We start from the raw sequence: 20,043 nt of genomic DNA on the forward strand, positions 1-20,043 counted from the left end.
CGTGCACCCACCGGCCCTGGACCTCTCGCAGGCGGGCGATATCTCGGAAGGAAAAGGCGTTCTTCAGCGCCAGACCAGCGGCCGTTCGGATCGACGAGGCAGCATTTTCGTTCGCTAGCTCACCGGCCAGGGTCGTCAAGTATCCCGCCTGTCAATCTCTGTCAGTCTTGCAGCCCAGCACAGCGTAGAGTAGCCCTATAAGGAGGGTGTGGGATACGCACAAAGTCGACCTCTGCGGCGTGAAGTAGCTGCTGTTCCGCATTCTGGCGAGTAGCGGCATCTGCAGAGCACGAGCAGCATGTTAGCACACAGATCTCACGTCTATCTCTCTTCTCCTCTATCTCTTCATCTGCTTCCTTGTCGTGTGCGTCTCTGGAGTATTCCTCCGTCTTTCTACGTACCGGCAGAGAGGGTGCTGGCCAACACCTGATTGACGTCCATGATGGAAGAGCACGGCTGGACCTTTCGCAGCGGGCACTAGACGGCAGACGTCGATATCCTAGAGAGGGCGAGAATAATAAACAGAGACCGAAGAAAGGTGCAGCAGACGCAGCGGGATCGAAAGCTCGTAAAAAGGAGGAGTTTTTGCCCCCCTCCCCTGCGCGTTTGGCTAGTTATCGATCTCGCTGGAGACGGACAAGAGGGCGAGGATAAGAAGACGGCGGACGGACGAAGCCGGCGAGCAGTAATTGGGCGTCCGGTCAGAGCAGCGAGCGAGGACGGGGGAGAAGAAGAAGGAAGAAGAAGAAGCTGAATATTGACTGAGGAAGCGAAGGGAAGAAGGAAAAGTGAAGAAGTGAAGAAGTGAAGAGGTTGAGGATGTTGTTGTTGTTGACAACAATAAATAAAAAAAAAAAAATTATTATTTTGGGTGCGAGCGAGAAGTGGGCTTTAACAGAACAACCAACTACGAAGACCACTAAAGGGCCTGTCTAGACATCATTTAATCACTGCTGGCTATTCGCTGGTTAACTACAGCTGGAAGCGCAGAAGAGGCGGTGTTTTATCTGGATTCTTCTCCGTGTCTCTGTTTTTGAGCTGCGGCAGACGCAGGGTGGCCGTTGTGGTTATTATTCTTAATACCAGCAGCTATGCACTAGTTACGACCAGGCAGCAGGCGAGCAGGCCTAGTCCAGGGCGCTGTCGAGGTCCAGGACAGAGTACCGTCGCCCGTCGGCGTACAGGACGCAGACAACTCGCCGTCCGCGCCGCCCGTTGACCTCGAGGTGGACGGGCTCTCGGTCGCCGCTGGATGACGGTGCGAAGCTGTGGCAAACCAGGCGGTCCAGGGCCAGATGGAGGCTCCCAGCTGGCTCGGCGGCGGTGAAGTCGATCTCAACCTTGTCGTGCTTGCTGGGGAGGTAGGGAATGCTGACCAGGTGTGATACTAGGGAGTTTGGTTAGACCGGAGAAGCATGCAAAGAGAAGAAGAGAAGAAAGAGAAGAAGAGAACAGGGAGAAACATGCCTTTGGACTTCCAGAGGAGCATCAGAGTGCCGTCTTCAACGAACTTGAGGTCCTGGATGCTGCCAGAGCCAAGCTCGACGGTGGCCTGGAGGCTGGCCTTGGTCGAGCTCACCCCGTTGACAACACTGAGGATGTGCCGGTAGATGTAGACTATCAGTCGGTTAGCATCTACTGGTTGATATACAGAGGCTAATGGTAAACGTCTACAGGCCTGACATACATTTGTGTGCGGTGGTGCGAGATCGGAATGCAGCATATATCGACGGCAGGCTTTCACCTTCGTACTCCTGAGAAATGCCGTCAGCCAGCTTCGCCCGAAACGCAAGACGCGTGCTCACCTCAAAATTCATGGCCATGTCGAGGACGGCAGCGTCACAGTCCTCGTTCAGCTTGAGAGCAGACCGGAATAGCGTTCCTCTTCGCTGTGTCTCTGCTATCTGCTTGAATACCCGATCACACTGTGCCGAGAGCCTGGCGGTCAAGTCACCCAGCATCGGTATCGATAGTCCTTCCACCGACCTCTGCGACTCATGCTGAGATACCAGCTTCTTGTATTCTTCGTAAAACGTGCCGTCGTCCTGAATGTCAACGTCCCATCGTTTTCTATCTTCTGGATCTGCCCCTGGTGCCCCTGGCGGTGGCTGTGGTACTTGTAGGAACCCTTGCAAAGCACTGTTGGTGAGTGCCCCCTTGACATATCCCAGCGTTGTGCCATAGTCAATCTCGTCCGCCGCCTCTACTAGCTCGTCCATCGTCGATGATGTTGGATCTGTTGACTGGAGCTTGATCTCATGCTGCATCCAATGGGAAAAAGCATGGAACTCCTTGAGCTCTATGCTGCTGTGAAGCACGACCTTGTGCCCCAGCAAGGTAAGACAGTCCAGAGTTGCAACGCATGCCTTGAGATAGGTCGTCTCCAGGCCTAAGATCGGGCTGATACGGTGGTACTTTGATAGTCCTATCAGTCGGCTCAGCAGCACGCCGCATCGTTCCAGAGCCGGCATCAGACATTCATAAGTAAGTCGGCGGAGGGCTTCATACCCACCAGCCACCGTCTTCTCCCATCGTTTTTGTCCCTACATTGTTAGCATCATACGTTATCAAAAGGAAGAAGCAGTTGGCCAACATACTCTGTCGCTGATGGTGGTAGCGAGAAATTCCTTCAGCGGGGCATAGCAATCGCCTGTAACTATTAAGTGATATGTAGCCGTGACAAAATCGCAGTGGCACTGCTCCTTGAGCTCTTCATTGATATTCCTCAGGTATCGAATAGGCAGTTCTCGTGCATTTTTCCACTCTAGGTGCATCTGTGCTTGTACTTGCTTGATATACCGGAGTAGATTCTGTAGCTGTGTGACCTTCGACGCAAGCAGGGGCAGATACCTACCTGCCTTGGTGATGAACCGTAGATCAAGATTTAGCACTTTCATTCCGGCCTCGCTCTGGAAGAGAAGTGCATGCGTCGTGCTCATCGGATGGGATGCATGGAGAAGAGTCTTGTATCCTCGTTTGCTGGTATCGGTATCACCATCTGGCCCATCCAGGGAACTAGACACGTCAATAGAACCGATCTCAAAGCTCTCGAAGATCCTCATATGGATGGAGCCATCATCAAGCCCGGCAAGCAGCACGTCCACTGAGTCTCCTGGGTTCTTCACCGGAGAATGGAATATAGAGTCAAGAGACACCCTGCTACTAAACACATCGTCACTAGATATACCATTAGCATGGATAGTACCAACTAGAAGAAAGCGGCTAACGTACTCATCACCCGTAGACGGCAGCGTACTCAGCTTCGGTAGCGAGCCCTCAATGTCCAGCAGGGCTAGTTCACGCGGTAGATCCTCCTTGAGAAACCCCAGATGAGCAGACAGCTTCGTGTCCGACATCAACAGGTCATCTAGACTCAGCTTGCCCTCTGGGTCCTTCAGGTTCTTCAACAGGCTTTCCGTCTCTGCAAAGCTGACACCCCATCCAATGCACGAAATACTACCACTTGGCCGCTGTGGCGACGAGAACGGCACCTGTGCAGGCTCTGCTGTCAGGCTATGCACCATCTTCCCACTGTAGGAGCTCAACAGGCGTATCCTGTTATCCGAGCAAGCAACAGCCAACACCCGCCCTGCAGCAAGTCATTTAGCCACTGAAGGACTCAAAACAGGTAGATAAAACCAGTAGGATATGCATATAAATACCATTCTCCTTCCACCTTAGCCCTACGGCTCTCACAACGCCCTCCTCGCCGTCTTCTTCTCCCAGCCCGTAGGCCCCGCCAAACACCCGCTGGCCGTTCAGCCTGTACACATTCACCTGCTCGTCCTCGGTAACGACTGCAACCAAATCCATGTTAGGACAGTACGCGATGGTCCGCGGCTTGCATCTTGCAGCTAGGTCCTTTTCAGCCACCGAGTTGAGCGTTGCAGGCTCTTTTTCTTCGGCCGCGATGGCTGATGGGCTCGCTGGTGAAGCCATCGCGGGGCGGCGCTACACACTCTCACGATGGACAGCTAATCCCGCGTGTCCGATGATTCTGGGGGTATCTTTGCGCTTTGGCCTGCGCTCAATTGATGTAGCGAGTGTATCTTGCTCTTTTATGAATGGGGTTGGCGGTTGTTATTGATGGTGCTGGTTGATGTTATTTCTGAGGTTGTCACCACGAAAATGATGTACGGCTTATCACTGGAACATCCAACTACAACGAGGTTGATTTTTATTAAAACGAGTAGATAGTTACTATTCTGCAAACGTTTTCTAGGATGAATATTTTGTGATTCGCTCAATGTATCTACTGAATGTTCTGCTTTTAGACCGGACACTGACTAGTTACAATACAGGTCAAATAATAGCAACACTCAAACGCCGATTCTGCTCGATGAACAACCGAAAGCGAGACAGAAATGCATAGAAAAAAAAAGGAAAAGGCACGCTAAGAAGAAGAGGAAAAGAATTAGATCTTCTCAGGATACGTATCAATCATATCGCCGAGATACCCCATATCCTCAATCAGCTCCTGCATCATGTTGTTGATGGTAGCTTCGGCCTGCTCGCTGTTAGAGCTGTAGCCCTGTGTTTTGGCGTTGATGGTAACTGAGGATGCATCGGTTTTCCCACAAAGACTGATCTTCTCGTCGCTGAAGGGATCAGATGTCATCCATGAGAAGGCAGGTTCTGCGTTCTTGGCCTCGTCTTGACCGATATGCAGGTTAGACAGGCCGAAGACGTCAAGATAGTTTTGCTTAGAGTCTTGACAGATATCAGACAAGTTACTGTCTAACGAGGTACTTGCCGAGATACTGTAGTTTGCTGGAGAGTTGCTGTCGTTGTTGAAGGTGGATGATGATGTCATGGAGCATGGGGAAATTATTTCGGTGTCGGTGCTGCAGTCGGAGAAACGGCTACCGCTTGGGAGTAGAGGCGATTCATGAGGGGATGGAGTCAAACTCGGGGAGGATGAGTCGACGGTGGACTTGGAGAAGTGGCTTTGTAAGTGGTTGAAGTCGAGGGGTTGGTATGAAGGTGTGGATGTCCATGTGGAGTTGAATGTTTCATCCAAGACGGAAGAGGGACTGTTAGGAAGTGTGGGAAGACGTTTGGAGTAGAGGTCGATGGGAGATAGAGGCTCATGGCCATCGAGCTTGCATGGCACTTCTACTGTTGAAGGATGTGTGGTGGTAGTGTTTGTAGCCGTGGTGTCCTGGCTGGGGTCGGCATCGTAATCGACAGAATTCCTCAACGGCGTTTGGGCAGGGCTTCGGGACCTGGAGCGGGTTTTGGAATGTCCTGTTTGGTATAATGGGTCCAAGGTATGGCAATTAGTCTTTATATTCGGGTGGTAGTTCGTATTCTCCTGTTCGGGAAACCTGTCGTCAATGACGAGGTCTGCAGGCGAACCACACGGAGAAGCTAAGGTTGAGGAAGTGCCTGGGTATTCTGAACGAAGATGATAATTCTTCGTTCGGGTTTGATGACTCTGCTCAAGCACGGGAGTATCTCTGGTCAAGGATATTTCTGGCACTTTCGTGTGCTTCTCCGAGGTCTCGTGAGTGGCTGAGCGAGGAGACACACGGTTGAAGAATGCAGTACGAAGTCCAGATGATTTAGGAGCAAGGCTGCTCATGGGGAGTTTCAGATCTAGGGATAGTTTCCCGCCAACCTTGAACTTGCGACTAGCGGCTCGGGGCTGAGAGAAGCTCCTGCCATGCGTTTGAGGTCCAGGAGACGCGAGAGACCCACGAGCCTCCTGCGGTGCCAGGGCAGCAGGAGAAGTGACCAGCCGGGGCAGTTGAGGGCGCGGTGGTGGCCTTGGGTTGACATACTTGTCACCAGGATTCATGGTCTGCGGAACCGACAGCTGGGAGCTCGCACTCCCGTTCCGGCCATGTGAAATGACTGATGGAGGTAGGTATATAGGACATTAAGCACGTGAAGCGGCTGTCCAGGTAGCAAAGGGCACGATGTCGTCCAGGCTTCAGACTCATTATAATAATCCAAGTCACCGTCAAGGACATACTATTAAATTCAGTCAATATATATAGATCTATCAGTGCAATGGAATACATACGTAGTACCAGTAAGTCCCGCCCATCTTCAGGCCACCATCTCGACCCGGATAGATTGGATTCCCGTGGCCATCGCAGATAATGTTGGTGAAGGTGTGGCATCCTCTCCAATGGCCTCTACCGGTACGCGAGTCCTTTTCCATGGGGTAGCCCTTTGCAAAGTTGTCCCATGAGCCGAAAAGGCGGACGGACCGGGTTGAAGGAGGAGTCCGTCTGCAAGTATCCGTCAGCGTTTATCCATTATAGCAAATATAAAGGACTGTCACTTACACAAGGAATGTCATTAAAGTCGTGGTAGCCGAAGTAGCCATCTTGATGCGATTGACAACCAGTAGAACGGAAATACAATAGAAGATATGAAAAGCACAGAAGGAAGAGGAAGAAATGTATGAACTGGAACCAGCCAGGGAGAAATAGATGCAATGAATGAACAGACGGGCGTAACTAAAGAAAAGACGGCAGCTTCGAGACAAGAGCTTCACTGCTCTGTTGTCTGCGAGCTCTTCATCGTATGCAATATCGATGCCCTTATGTAGAGTGTTTCTTTGCCCTGCCGCATCAGCTCTTTTTTTTTTTTTTTTTTTTTTTTTTTCAATGCAAGATGATGCTATATTTATTTGACCTCAAAGGACCTGAAACCAGTCCCCTTTGGCAGCGCTCTCGTTTCAAGATGCACAAGAAGAAGAAGAAGCTCTGGAAGATGCCGCGAGTTGCGAACGCTGTCAGGGCTCTCTGGCACTGGCACTGGCTCCGCCTTTCTTATTTTTGGACGCTGAGCATGGGGGCCAGCAAGGGACAGCAAGGAATTGCAAGGAACAGACAGGGACGGCTGGCCAGGAAAATCCCCCTTGCCAGGATGAGCGAGAGACCGAGCCACTGAGCAAGCTTCATCGGGATCCCCAGTCTGTCTGCCGCGAAATTGGCTGTGGATATTCGCTGACTGTCGCTACGGAGTTTTTTCTGTCCCAATAAGAATACGCAGCTCGGCTTGCTCGGCCGGCCAGCCATAGGCGAGAATGACGAGGATTTCCACTGGACTAGCAGTTCTTGACTTTGCAAGGTAGCCACTGACGATGATGATGGCCTGCGGATCTGGGTCAGCCAGTTACTCGAGAGCGATCATCGACACTGGGGGCAGGACAGGCGTTCTTCATGACTTCGTTCGTCTTCCGCTCAGCTCGCTGTCGTACAAGGAGGCGTTGATGGCGGCCACGGCTTGATTGGATGTCAGGGACGCCTCCGGGGCCCTTCTGGCGCTCGCTGCAGGGCAAGAGACGGTTCGTCTTTCTGCATGTTGACTGTCTCATCTTCTGTCGTTTTGAAACTGTTAAGCGCCGGCGTCGTTGTTGGTCTTTGAAGATGTTGTTAGTCAACAGTTGAGACGTCAACTCGTTGCTGGGATGTGTAGCTGCCATCTTAACATGGCGGCCGTTGGACCGTTCCTCGTGCAACAGTCGAACCTGTTTATGACTGACGTGGAGGCAGATGCTAGGTTACGCCAGATGTCTCGCTGGTAATCTCCTGTGTTTGTGATGAAAGATGCCAGTTATCTAGTTAACCGCCGGCGCGAAGTGTTGGATGGGGCCGTCCCTTGCCCTTAAGAGACCCTGATAATGTCACCCTGCAGCTCGAAAATTAAGAGACCAGAGTGTTTCGGATATGGTGTTTAATTTTTCTACTTGTTAGGCTCAGCGTGTTAATTTAGCAGTACAGGAAGATATAGGCCAGTTCGGACAGTTCCTGTGCAAGAAGAGAAATAATACCACGGCTAACGTGGCAGTGTAACGCACTCAGCGGAGCGGAAGAAAGTAGCCAAAGAGAGGGAGAGAGGGGAGAGGAACTGGCACTCAAGAGGCCGAGAGAAAAAAAAAAAAAGGAGACACAGGAGGGAAAGGAGGAGAGACTACTGTCGTCCGCCAGTAGCGTTCTTTCGATCATATTTCTTGTGCACGGCACCGAGGACCACCTTTAAGACCCCATCCGCATTGAGCCCGCCGCCAGCCTGTGTGCCATCCCAGGGCACAGTGTCGACCATGTCACGGATGTTGTTATGGCCAGCTAGGGCGTCGTCCAACTCTTTGAGATCCGCCGCAGCCTCGGGGTCATTTCCAACCTGAAAGAACTGGATGCCTACCTGCCATGGCACAGCGTTGAGTCTATCCAATTTCTTCGCTGTCTGGATGATGACACTGTCAACATCGTCCGTTGGCACCCCGTCCGTGATAACGATGATATTAAGCGGCCGCACCGCATTGTCTCGTTCATCGGGGCTCATGCTCTTCGAAGCTTCTTCAAACCCCTTCAAGTACGGTTTCAGGATATGATTTAGCCTGGTCCCCGTTGGAGTCCCGCCGCAAGGGCTCACGGCCGTAAACACTTCACGCACATGTCCTGTGTCCCGGATGTTGGAGTATGCTCCATTCGAGGAGTCCGAGCGGTGGTTGAGGAAGTATATCTCTATCCCATCCTTATCCTGAGCGGTGCAGATGGGGGCAATCTTGGCCAACGCGTTCTCGGTAGCTTTCCAACTGGCCCCTCGCATGCTACCGCTGTCGTCAATGAGGAAAACGGTATCGAATTGGGCGAGAAACGAGTCTGGCTGGTCTGGACTCGCGGCCAGAGAGCCACCCTCACTTGATGCAGCTGGGAAGCTTGGAGCCGTCGTCGAGGTGGCTGAGACGGGTGTGTATGCTGGCGGGGGATCTGAATGACGGCTTCCTGTAGATTTGTTATTGCTATATGTTGACTTCTGAGCAGGCGAATTCTGTTTATTCCGGCTCAGGAAAGGTAGAGGTAGCTTTGATCTCGACGATGATCCGAACAGCGGCATCTTTTATTGTAATATCGTGGTTTCTGATAGCAGATGAGGGTAAACTGAGATCCTCTAGACGTCTTTCACAGACTTCAAAGTTCTAGGAGTGTGGAATGGATGGTTAAGCAGTCAGCAAAGGAGCGCCTGCTCGGCGGTTAAATAGTCCTCCCGGAGAGAGAACGGGAGTCAACATCTTCATTCACCGGGAATTGCCCGAATAAGGCAGATCCTGATCCATTATCCACCATCAAGCAACATCTCACTTTGGATTCAGAGGCAGACATTGTTGCCGCAGTGGATGAAGGGCTATGCTGGTCGTCCACCGTCTCCCTGACTGTGCAGTGTAGTTATTGTCGGCTGTGATTGCCGGCTCATGCACGGCAACCCTGCTCCCCCGTACAGAAAAACGTGTCTGCGGCCCGGGTCCTGGCCATGTTCATCATTTCTCGCCATCCTTGCCACCCTGCCGCCGTGTTTCTGGTGTCTCTCTGACACTCCTGACGCTGTCAACAGATCTAAACACGCCAGAAAAACATCCTCGTTCGTGTCGTTTTGAGTTTTGAGGCTGAGGTGAGGCTGAGCTTTGCTGACTAAGCATATCAACTGCAGTTTGGGGCTTTTTTGACGTCGACGAGGAGGTTTATATAGCCCAATGGATGCATAAAGGGGGATTCTAGTCGTTGTAATACCAAGGATTATGCCTTATCAGATGGTAACATCGCTTAGACGGAGCCTCCGTATTCTCTCGTTGCATAATTCACAGCCTGGCTCGACCCATGGAATACCCATAACCTTGAGCCTATATAACACTGTGCTACTAAACGAAATATTGAGGGAATAGAGGCTTATGAGACTTAGGTGAGGATAATACCATGGCCAGGCCGAAGGGACTGTCACCTATCTACTTTGGTAGCAATTCATCGACATACCCAGCGGCTAGGATCCGAACTGTCTCCCCCCATATACACATTTCGGCGTGGATACCTATCATCACCACCTATCAGTATACACCCTTAATGGAAGAAGATGAGAGAATACCAACCTGCAGTGCCTTCGGCGTAGTGAAACGCCAGACGTGATCTCGTCGTCCACAAATTTGACACCTTCAATAGTATCCGGTGCAACATCCTTCTCAACCCAATCAACAAGAGCAGCGAGAGCATTGGTCTCCCCTTTGAATCCGATGCCTTCTGAAGCAGCTCCGCCCCCCTGACCTAGAACCCATGCGCCTGGTCCTCCACTGCAATGAAACATGCCCGATATGCGAAAGAAGCGGAGAAAACGATCGAGGTGCCCAGCACTGCCAGCACCGTCAGACTGCAACAGATAATTATAGTATCGTTCGGTGTTGAAGCTGGTTATCTGGTTATCCTGTCCGCCGTGGTATATGATTATCTTGCCGTTCCGGGCTCTGTACTCGGCTAGGTCGCCGAATGTCGGCCACGTTTTAATACCTCCCGGGTTCCGGGCTTCTGCAACCGCGGCATCATGTACGGTGAACGTCGATGCGTTCCATGACGGGTTGTAAATGACATATTTGAACCATTCGTCGGAATAGCTAAATGGTTTCCCCGCGTACAGCTTTGTGGTGGCTAGCTCTTCGCTACCCGGCTGCATGGCTGGATATATCAATTCACCATCCTCGCCCATGAGTGGAGAGAATATCTTCCGCACAATATCAACTTGGACTTGGTTCAAGCAATTTGTTTTTTCGCCTGGCTTGCATAGAAGTGCATCGGCATTAAAGCGGCAGAGTGATGGGTCTTCGATGATCCCGTCCATCACCCCGTCAATACCATCACATTGTCGCAGTACCTCCCTGTGGATAAACGTTTTCCAGGCTTTCGGGGTGATAAAATCCGGTGACTCTACACTGCCGGTCACCGGGAAGAAGCTAGCTCTCCACGAAACCAGGTTGTTGAAGTCTAAACCTGGAGCTCCAGCAACAATACCATCGAAGTCTTCAGGGAACTTTACTGCTGACTGAAACCCCTGCCGCCCACCGAGAGAGCAGCCTATATAGTATGACTTTCTGTGTGGTCTATTGTAGTATTGTGCCACAACCTCTTTTCCAATAGCTACGCTCGTATGTAGGCTTCAAGTCATCGTGTTAGAAAGGCATGATGAAAGATACTGGAAGGTGGCCACGTACGCTCTCCAGGAAAAGTCGATTTGAACATCGTAGTTATGGTACATCGTCACGGCAGTAGTACCATTGTGTCCATTGTTTGAACCGACTACAGCAAACCCGTTCTTCACCCCATACGCAAGGTCCTCATACTTGATGCCTAGATATGTCGTTAGAACGGCCGTAAACACCCTTACATATACTCGCCCGGATGGAATATCTCCAGATTCAAGTAAACTTACATCCATCAATTCCCCCATTCCCCGTACCTAGAAATCTTCTCTCCTTCCATTCCAAAGGCAGCCAAACTTCATAATGAACACCGGACCTACAAGACGTGGCAGTGTACAGCGTCACTCGACATATATCTACAGGAACTACCTGGTTCGGTCTGCTGCATGAAGGGTCATTGAATGGAAGGCTTAGATTTGTTCCCGCTGGTATGTAGGATATTGTTTCGGCATCTCGAAATTGGAGTGTTTCTGCGCTGCATCTTCTTTCCAACGGCAACGAGGTCACTAGATGCACTGATGCTAGTAACAAGAGAATTTTTGTCAATACAGAGAGAGCCATGGTTGAAGAGTGGGTGTCTTGAAACTGGGGATAGGGGCATATGCAACATAACTCAACACCCAACGTCTCCAGGACGGGTGAAAAGCGGATTCGGAGATCAGGGTGGGATTGGGGCAGGGGAAAAAGAAATTATGGGATTCATGATCTTCGGGCATGAGTTGACAAGGATGCATGTTGATTAGTTACTACATGGATGTTGGGTGTAAGTGGTTTTGGTAGGCTGTTAGAAATTTAACATCAGCTTTGATACTACCTATATAGCTAGTTAGTTAAGTCAATCTGTGCAAGTTAACCATTAATTAGTTATAACTATAAAGTAAATAACCACCTAATATCCTGCTGTTTCCTTCCTTAATATGACAAATGACTATTCCAGACCCATAATGAAAAATCTTATCCCATGTCTTTCCGATATCCGGTATTGATCTCCGATAACTACCCTATCACCATGCTTGACTTCGTTGTTATACTTGAAGTCCACTTTGCCCACTGCGCCAATTAGTGCGAGAGTAGGGGAAGGTGTATTGATAAGTATTTAGTTAGCACAAGCTAATCCATGGCCAATGACCATGTCACCTCTTAGCAGGACTTTCCGCATCCTTGCTGCAGATACCACTGTGCACTCGGATGGTCCATATACACTCGTTTTCTGACGTGCGCCGGCCAGCTCTGACAATCGCTCCATTTTTGAAGTTCCCCTCCGAGGGTGACACATCTGATGCAAGGGAGGTTATGCGCCTTCAATAATCGGGCGACATATTTATGGTGTTATAAAAGTAATAATCGCATTGAACCTCAATATCGAGCCTTCTAGGTCGTTTTTCCTTTCGTGTGCTGATGGGATGCATAGATATGCTCCATGAGACAGGGATTGCAATGCATAACCAGGCAATATCAAAATCATACGACGCAAAATCATAGACCCTCTCACCAGGTCCGATCCCAAAAGCTTTCCCATGTTGGCTGATTGTGGTTGCGAATGATGAAAGTGTGATAATAAGCGCGTCTTGGCGCTTGCGCTTAAAAGCAGAATTTAGCGCTTGGTGTTCATCAGCAATAAACACCATCGATCGTTTCGCTTTATGCTTTCTGGCGACGCTACGATCAGCTTCATGCCGGTCAAACCAGAGACTATATTCTCCAGCCGTCCCAGGCATCTCGACAGATTTTCGAAGCAGAGAGGAACAACTAGTCCCTTGAGACCGGTCCCGAGCTGTCTGTAAGTTAAAGCACCATCCCATACGGCCAATTCCTGTGGCTGCCGTTCCATCACCTCCATGACTAAGTTATGTACACATTTCTTTGTAGATGTTGGAATTGTTCGCGTTCCAGTCCCAGATATCATTGGTATCCCCTGGAGGTGCTTTTTTCAACTAGTTGTGCCAGTGTGTGAGACTCGTCTGCCTTTGCGAGCTCCTGCATCACAAAGCTAAAGTATGCGACCATTCTTTTCACTAACCATGTCTCTAAGATTGAGGCATCAAATGCGGCCGTCATCTTAATCTCTTCCTTATTAAGGAAACACTGAATAGGTCAGGGCATAGGAAAAACGGCCCACATCCTTTGGTCACCACATGGCCTTCCTCTCCTGGCTGCGCAACTAACAACGACTGGAAGCCACATGCCTGCTTGGCTTAATCGTGAAATATTCTGTAAGCCTGAGTGGTTGACAGGTTTCCTCTTTGCTATTTGTGCCTGAACCCTTGTCGGGTATGCCCCAGCAAGCTCGTTGCCATGATGTTCATATCGACTCTCACTGGGACTATTGCAATGGCATGTCCAATTAATTCTTTTACCCCTGGCATGGGTTCATCTCTGCCAGACATCGACAACTGGCATCCCACTGGATTGGGCCTTAAAGACCTGTCTAAATGAACCACACGCTATCGCATTGAACTGTCCAAGTTCTCAAAAGAGCTGTTGTCTTGGCCATATCTTTAATGGCAGAACGAAATCTGTTCATATCTTTTTCGCTGGCCAAAGACGAGACAATTTGCTTGATATAGGCTCCAGAACCGGCGGTTGATAAGCTTATCAAAGCCTCTTGCATAGGGTTACATGGGTAGCCGCCCTGTATTTTCGCCCTGTCGATATGCAGAGATGCAGTGATTCGCTCATACATATGGTCCTTTCCTCCTGTGTCAAAGTCCCACTCCGGGGGTTACAGTCCCAGCGACAAGCGATTTTCATCCGTTAGAAACGGCATTTTTGCGAGCAACTCTAGATGTACTATATGTAGAAATGAATTAAAGTTGCAACGGAAGGTAAGCTTGTCAACATTCTCAAATGTTCTAACAAGCTTTCTTGGAACTTCACCGAAGCTTTAGAGCCACGAGGCACCAGCGGTATCGAGTGGGAGCAAAAGGCTTACGCATGCACTATCAGATTAGAGGCCCCTGTGAGCTACCACCAAGCCGCAACTCTTAAACTTATTAAGGAGGTAGATTCCAACTCGGAGGATGTTGGAATCTGCAATGCAGAAGGATATGTTGACACTAATGCATCAGACATGCAGTTGCTAAATTACACACCCCCTCCTTCAGTTTCAGTGTCCGGCTCACCATACTCCGGGCATATTTGTACCTATTCGCCATCAATTTGTTGGCAGTATCATTTATGCAGCCCCTGAGAGAAAACCGGAATATGTTCAAATACGCTAAGCAACGGGTGACCACGGGGACAAGCATTCTGCCTTGGATGGAACTGCCCCGTTTACTCTGCGGCATATTCTCGCTTGAAGATGCGTGTAACATTGCCATCCATTTACCGGTTCCGGCATTGATTCCTGTCTCCCGGTGCTAACTATGTCAGCACTAACCAACAATTAATTTGCGAGGAAATCCCATCGACGGTTATTCCTGTTGGCCTTATTTAATACCTCTACCTACACAAACTTTGGGTCGTTTCCATTCTATAGGAATCTCGATACACTTAAACGGAATACCAAAGATATTCTAGCTTTAAACCTAAGGTACAGGAAAATTGTCTGTCATGCATGACATGTGTAAGGACAACTCTTTTCGCCCAATTACAAATGGCTGCCAACGTGGCTGGGACTTTACTCTGTTATTTGAAGACGCTATCTTGTCAATAATTCCATCATTACTATTTTTGATCTCTGGACTTGGGCGACTTGTCTATCTGCAGAGCCAATTTCAATTTGTGTTGGCTCGTAGATTTCAGCTTTTTAAGATTGCTGGTCCGTTTACTCGATCAATTCCTCAATTTTATCCCATTTACGCAATTATTGAATCACAATACCAAATATTGGATTTAATTAACTGACGATGCGCTTTCTTAGCTTATTTCCTTTACGAATGCTGCAAATAGCATTAATGGCAATATGGAGCATCCATGACACGCTGAGGACTTGACCATCCATTACAGCAGTGGTATTCTCACTTGCTACTTTCGCAATCTTATTGCTACTCTCATAACTTGAGCATGGACGAAACATTAAACCGTCTTCCACTCTCATCATATACCTCTTTTTTTATATGATGTTTGACGCAACACGGGCACGTACGGTCTTCTTAGTAGAGCCATATTCAGTCATTTCTGCGTTATCCATTGCATCAACAGTTTTAAAATATTTATTCTGATCTTGGAATCATGGGAGAAAGCAAAATATATACAGCGACCCATCTGTGAAGGGTATGGACCGGAAGATACCAGTAGCATACTTAACCGTGGCATATTTTTCTGGCTTAACCGCTTACTACTGAACGGGGCTAGGTCTACGCTACTTTCTACAGATCTTTACTGCTTGGCCCAAGGGATGGATGCTGATTCTCTTGAAACTTACTTCCTAGATGTCTGAGAAAAGCTAAAGAAGGATCAGCGTAGGTATGCAGCCATCAAAGCACTTTATATCTCTCTAAAGTGGCCCATTCTGATGGTTGTTCTTCCACGGTCGATTTTGATAGTATTAACAATCTGCCAGCCCATTTTATTAAACCGGCTTCTGGACTATCTGACTGAATCCTCGGAACCAAAAGAAAAGGACATTGGCTATGGCTTAATAGGGGCATATGCTCTTGTATACTTTGGGATCGCTATATCCACTGGATTTTACTGGTATTACCACTATCGAGTTCTCACTATGATCCGCTGGTGTCTGGTATCAACTATTGGTGTGAAGACATTGCAGTTAAATACGCATTCTGTGGAGGATCCGAAAGCAGCTGTGACATTAATGAGCACTGATGTCGAAAGGATAATCTTCGGGCTGCGGAGTTTTCACGAGTTTTGGGCAAATGCTATCCAGGCTGGCTTCTCAGCATCCTTTTGGAGAGGCAGCTTGGTACGGCTTTTATGGTGCCGCTTGTTATCGCAATATTATCCTCCGTGTTGTCAATATGGGCAAGTCGCTCATCCGATAGTTATCAGACAGCTTGGGCAAGCTATTCCCAACTTCGAGTTGGGACCATCTCAAGAATGCTATCTTCAATCAAACCACTAAAAATGAGAGGGCGAACCGGGATACTATCGCCAATTTTTCAAAATATCCGACCACAAGAGATTAAGCTAGTCAATCGGTTCAGAATGCTTTTAGTATGGACCACAGGAATAGGCTATGTTCCGCAATTCATTTCACCACCACTTACATTTTTGCTATTCATCTTGAGGGTGAATGGAAATGGACAGCCATTTGATTCCTCAAGAGCATTCACGTCTCTATCCTTGTTGTTGATCTTGGCTCAGTCGCTCAGCCAAACACTCCTTGACCTGCCTCCACTGCTTGCTTCGTTTGGATCATCCTCACGTATTGATAAGTTTTTATCAACGGAATCCCGGGTGGATATAAGGCATTTTCCTGCCCTGTCGGACGAACCGCGGGAGACAACTTTTGAAAAGAAATATCACCCTGAGCAGACTATCATTGAAGTGACAAATGGGTCTTTTGGATGGAAAGATGACAGAGATGTTCTTCACAACATCAATATTACTATCCCCCAGGGCCAAAGTACTTTTATTGTGGGACCGATTGCAAGTGGGAAATCCACTCTCTGCCATGCTTTTCTTGGAGAGACGCCGATTGGCTTCTGCCGTCAAACGCCACATCTAACTAATGGGACAGTTCAGCAGAATATAATTGGGTTTTCAATATTCGAGCCTAGTTGCACACGGTTGTTAAAGCCTGTGCACTGGTTACCAATATCGACTCCCTGCCCCGTGGAAATGAGACCATAGTCGGAAGTGATGGAATCAACTTGAGTGGTGGACAGAAGCAAAAGATTGCAATTGCCAGGGCCCTCTATGCCCTGAAACCAATACTGCTCTTTGATGATGTGCTCAGCGGACTTGACTATACCGGGGCAAGTCACATCTTTCGGGAGGTTATAGGCCCAAAGGGACTTGCACAGCAACACGGCATTACAGTGATTATTGCAACCCATGCCACGGAGTACCTCCCCTTTGCAGACCACATTATCGCTCTCGATAAATCTGGCCAGGTAATTCAGCAAGGGAGCTTTCAATCGCTACGATCCCAAAGTGGCTATATTGGTAGCCTTACCATTGCAGAGAATTTCGAGAAAGAAGAAACTGTTGTTAATACTGATCAAGCGGCTTCAAAGAGTGTGGGTGCTTCTGTCAATAATGAAAAATACAATGAGAACCTGCCAATCCGACAATCAGGGGATTTCAGAATCTACGGTTATTACTTTGAAGCTGCCGGTATCTGGATATCTTGTCTTCTACTGGTACTGGTAATCTCCTATGCTACTCTATGCATCTTTTCCACCTACTGGATGAGGATTTGGGTAGACACTTTCAGCTTCTCTCGGCCTGCAAGACTGGATGATCTGGGATACTGGGCTGTCTACACAGTTCTTCAGAGTTCGGCGCTTTTCCTACTGCTTGGAGTGGTATATCATACCCTCATCCATTTCGTCAGCAGAGCAGGCTCAAGCTTACACAGAGATATCCTCGACGTCGTTATAAATGTCCCATTGTCATTCTTTGGTTCAACGGGTATCGGTGTCACCATCAACTGCTTTTCTCAGGATATTCAACTGGTCGATAACGAGCTACCCATGGCATTGTTGAACTGGCTGTTAACTGTATTCCTGGCTCTTGGTCAAATAATCTTGATTATCATCGCGTCGCCATGGGTGGAATTTGCATTTATAGACATTGTTCTGATATTATACACGATGCAAAATTTCTACCTACGAACCTCTCGCCAGCTAAGACTGCTGGAACTCGAGGCAAAAAGCCCTTCATACTCGAACTTTTTAGAAAATTTGAATGGACTATCTACACTCAGAGCTTTTGGCTGGACAGCTCAGGCAGTAGAGACGAGCTACAAGTGATGAGTCGCAGAAGCCACTGTACTTACTCTACATGGTCCAGCGCTGGCTTACGTTCGTTCTGGATGTAACCATTGCCTTTCTTGCAGTCATAATTGTGACCTTAGCGGTGACCCTCAAGGCGAGCGGTGGGCTTACTGGTGTTGCCCTAACCCAAGTTCTATCATTGAACTTGATACTTACTTCGATTATTATAGCGTGGACCGCTCTAGAGACCAGCATCGAGTCTGTTAGCAGGATCAAGCATTTTACCAAATATACCCCCTTCAGAGCACAAGCCTGGAGAAGTATTCCAACCGCCATTAGACTGGCCGCAACATGGAAAAATTGATATCTATAACATTACTGCTTATTACAAGTAAGTTCTTCCCACACCGCCGAAGTTCCCAGATTCTTTTTTTTTATTGACGTCTGCACCTTATAGGTTTCGGCTTGAATTCCCAGTACTCCGCGACCTGAACATAACGATAGAGGAAGAGCAAAAAGTTGGTATATGTGGTAGAAGCGGGAGTTATTACACTCCCAACGATTGAACTAGTTATAAATCTGGGCTAAGTATGTTAATTTCAGTGGTAAATTATCTCTTCTTTTGCTCCTATTACGTCTGGTTGCAGTCCAAGTTGGTTCTATTACAGTGGATGGCCTTGATTTGGCCAGCCTACCTCGCAACGTGATTCGGAGCCGTTTTAATATGATACCACAGGAGCCTGTATTTATCCTGTTACTGTTCGCTTTAACCTGGATCCGTGTAGCCAACATTCCGATTGTGAATTTATTGAAGCTCTGAAGAAAGCTCTACTCTTTGATGTGATAAGTGCCCAAGGCGGGCTTGATTCCGAATTCCAACCCAGCTCCTTGAGCCATGGCCAGCGCCAGTTATTTTCCCTTGCAGGTGCTACTCTTCAAAAGTCAAAGATTGTCTTACTAGATGAAATCACGGGCAAGTAAGGTCATGGAGAGCGTAATATATATCAAGGTTGCCTTGCTAATATCAAGTAGTGTCGACCAAGCCAGGGACGAGTTGATGCAGAAGATTGTTCGAGAAGAGTTTGAATTGTGCAGCATTATTGCTATTGCTCACCGGTTAAACACGAATATGGACTTCGATAGAGTGATAGTGCTTGATGGAGGGCACATTGTTGAGTCTGGGAAACCGCAAGATCTGCTCTCGAAGGATTTTATGTTCAAACAAATGTGGAAAGGTGATACCAGGCATACTGAGCACGAGTAAACATGTAAACACATATAGCAAAATCCTTAAGTAGCTCAATATTGACTTGATGACAATGTTTTTGAGAGTTTTGGGATAACTTAGAGCGATCAAGAAGCGTGGAAAGCTCATTAGGACGGCCCACTAGGTCGTTGTTTGGCGTGGTCGTGCCCTCCATCTTGCCTAATTATGAATTGTCAGCCAGAGGATGTTTAATGGGATCGAACTGAGTCAATATTCGCATTTAGGTGGATGGGCTAGAAGATGTTTATGCTATCTATGCAGTATTTAATTTATATAACTAATGTGTCTGCCTACGCCCACGGTAACCAAATAATGGGATGCGCTGGACGACCTGGAGTCGGGTAGCGGGGGGTATCACGAAGACCCAGTGATTGGCATATCCCTGGTCAATAATGCTACATATGCATGTCTGCTAACTGTTCCCTGATTAGGACAGCCAGCATAAAGATCTCTTTTCAGCGTATGTATATCCGTCATACACCGTGTTATGGAGGCACAGTTCTTCTTTAGTCTGAATATAAAATATAACTAAGAGTTAACATAAGCTAATCTACTTTATTGCTCTCTTGCTCGCTGCACTTATCTATGTTGTGCTAGCCTGCTTAGAGGTAACGGTAGGGTATATAAATACATACAAATTAGTTATTTATGGCTATAAAAACAGACGTGTTTCCCGAGATATTCAGCCTAACAATTAATGTTGTGGCTTTGATAGATATTCCTCGTCACGTTGTCTTGTCCGATAAACGGTCACCCAACTCCAGTAATGAATTTGAGCCTCCTTCTCACACGAGAAGAAGCCACAGACCATGGATTGTTGGGAGAGTGCAGCACCATGTCGGAGCATAGGTGCTCAATAATAGGGCTCTGTCCTAATTGAAAACGAGGGCCTGACGGCCTAGGAAAGGGACTCAGTGAAGGCGATGAAATGGCAGCAAAGGAAAGGAATGATCAAT

The 20,043-nt window shown here is 48.3% G+C and overlaps 10 protein-coding genes across 10 annotated transcripts in view; 3 read left to right on the plus strand and 7 right to left on the minus strand.

Annotated features, from left to right (window-relative positions):
- The window catches only part of TERG_08975 (karyopherin beta), a gene marked incomplete at its 5' end in the record, with an annotated part of 3,340 nt that extends 2,899 nt beyond the window's left edge, over positions 1–441 (minus strand). Inside the window, 3 exons of the mRNA XM_003231278.2 lie at positions 8–148; positions 222–280; positions 402–441. Coding sequence (XP_003231326.1) covers positions 8–148; positions 222–280; positions 402–441 — 240 coding nt within the window. The remainder of the gene's footprint in view (positions 1–7; positions 149–221; positions 281–401) is intronic.
- A 686-nt stretch (positions 442–1,127) lies between these two features.
- On the minus strand, positions 1,128–2,471 carry TERG_08113 (uncharacterized protein; the record flags this gene model as incomplete). Its single annotated transcript, XM_047748885.1, has 3 exons — positions 1,128–1,371; positions 1,464–1,617; positions 1,688–2,471. The coding sequence occupies 3 exons, from the start codon at positions 2,469–2,471 to the stop codon at positions 1,128–1,130; spliced, it is 1,182 nt and encodes a 393-aa protein (XP_047604876.1).
- Positions 2,472–2,865: 394 nt separating this feature from the next.
- Positions 2,866–3,333, plus strand: TERG_12649 (uncharacterized protein; the record flags this gene model as incomplete). The annotated part of the gene is made up of 1 exon (XM_047751579.1): positions 2,866–3,333. The coding sequence occupies one exon, from the start codon at positions 2,866–2,868 to the stop codon at positions 3,331–3,333; it is 468 nt and encodes a 155-aa protein (XP_047607471.1).
- A 198-nt stretch (positions 3,334–3,531) lies between these two features.
- Positions 3,532–6,337, minus strand: TERG_08114 (uncharacterized protein; the record flags this gene model as incomplete). Its single annotated transcript, XM_047748886.1, has 5 exons — positions 3,532–3,589; positions 3,663–5,818; positions 5,890–5,976; positions 6,029–6,239; positions 6,297–6,337. The coding sequence occupies 4 exons, from the start codon at positions 6,335–6,337 to the stop codon at positions 4,415–4,417; spliced, it is 1,743 nt and encodes a 580-aa protein (XP_047604877.1). The 3' UTR covers positions 3,532–3,589; positions 3,663–4,414.
- Positions 6,338–6,639: 302 nt separating this feature from the next.
- Positions 6,640–7,441, minus strand: TERG_08115 (uncharacterized protein; the record flags this gene model as incomplete). Its single annotated transcript, XM_047748887.1, has 2 exons — positions 6,640–6,966; positions 7,136–7,441. 2 exons carry the CDS (start codon positions 7,439–7,441, stop codon positions 6,640–6,642), a joined length of 633 nt encoding a protein of 210 aa, XP_047604878.1.
- A 488-nt stretch (positions 7,442–7,929) lies between these two features.
- Positions 7,930–8,856, minus strand: TERG_08116 (uncharacterized protein; the record flags this gene model as incomplete). Its single annotated transcript, XM_003231282.1, has 1 exon — positions 7,930–8,856. One exon carries the CDS (start codon positions 8,854–8,856, stop codon positions 7,930–7,932), a length of 927 nt encoding a protein of 308 aa, XP_003231330.1.
- A 972-nt stretch (positions 8,857–9,828) lies between these two features.
- On the minus strand, positions 9,829–11,539 carry TERG_08117 (uncharacterized protein; the record flags this gene model as incomplete). Its single annotated transcript, XM_003231283.1, has 3 exons — positions 9,829–10,933; positions 10,991–11,126; positions 11,209–11,539. 3 exons carry the CDS (start codon positions 11,537–11,539, stop codon positions 9,829–9,831), a joined length of 1,572 nt encoding a protein of 523 aa, XP_003231331.1.
- Positions 11,540–12,279: 740 nt separating this feature from the next.
- On the minus strand, positions 12,280–12,696 carry TERG_08118 (uncharacterized protein; the record flags this gene model as incomplete). The annotated part of the gene is made up of 1 exon (XM_003231284.2): positions 12,280–12,696. The coding sequence occupies one exon, from the start codon at positions 12,694–12,696 to the stop codon at positions 12,280–12,282; it is 417 nt and encodes a 138-aa protein (XP_003231332.2).
- A 3,157-nt stretch (positions 12,697–15,853) lies between these two features.
- Positions 15,854–16,732, plus strand: TERG_12650 (uncharacterized protein; the record flags this gene model as incomplete). The annotated part of the gene is made up of 1 exon (XM_047751580.1): positions 15,854–16,732. The coding sequence occupies one exon, from the start codon at positions 15,854–15,856 to the stop codon at positions 16,730–16,732; it is 879 nt and encodes a 292-aa protein (XP_047607472.1).
- Positions 16,733–17,887: 1,155 nt separating this feature from the next.
- TERG_12651 (uncharacterized protein) lies at positions 17,888–19,084 on the plus strand (the record flags this gene model as incomplete). Its single annotated transcript, XM_047751581.1, has 3 exons — positions 17,888–18,078; positions 18,606–18,797; positions 18,853–19,084. 3 exons carry the CDS (start codon positions 17,888–17,890, stop codon positions 19,082–19,084), a joined length of 615 nt encoding a protein of 204 aa, XP_047607473.1.
- Between the last annotated feature and the right edge of the window lie 959 nt (positions 19,085–20,043).

The sequence above is a fragment of the Trichophyton rubrum genome (genome assembly GCF_000151425.1).
Source record: "Trichophyton rubrum CBS 118892 genomic scaffold supercont2.12, whole genome shotgun sequence".
Classification (NCBI taxonomy): domain Eukaryota; kingdom Fungi; phylum Ascomycota; class Eurotiomycetes; order Onygenales; family Arthrodermataceae; genus Trichophyton; species Trichophyton rubrum.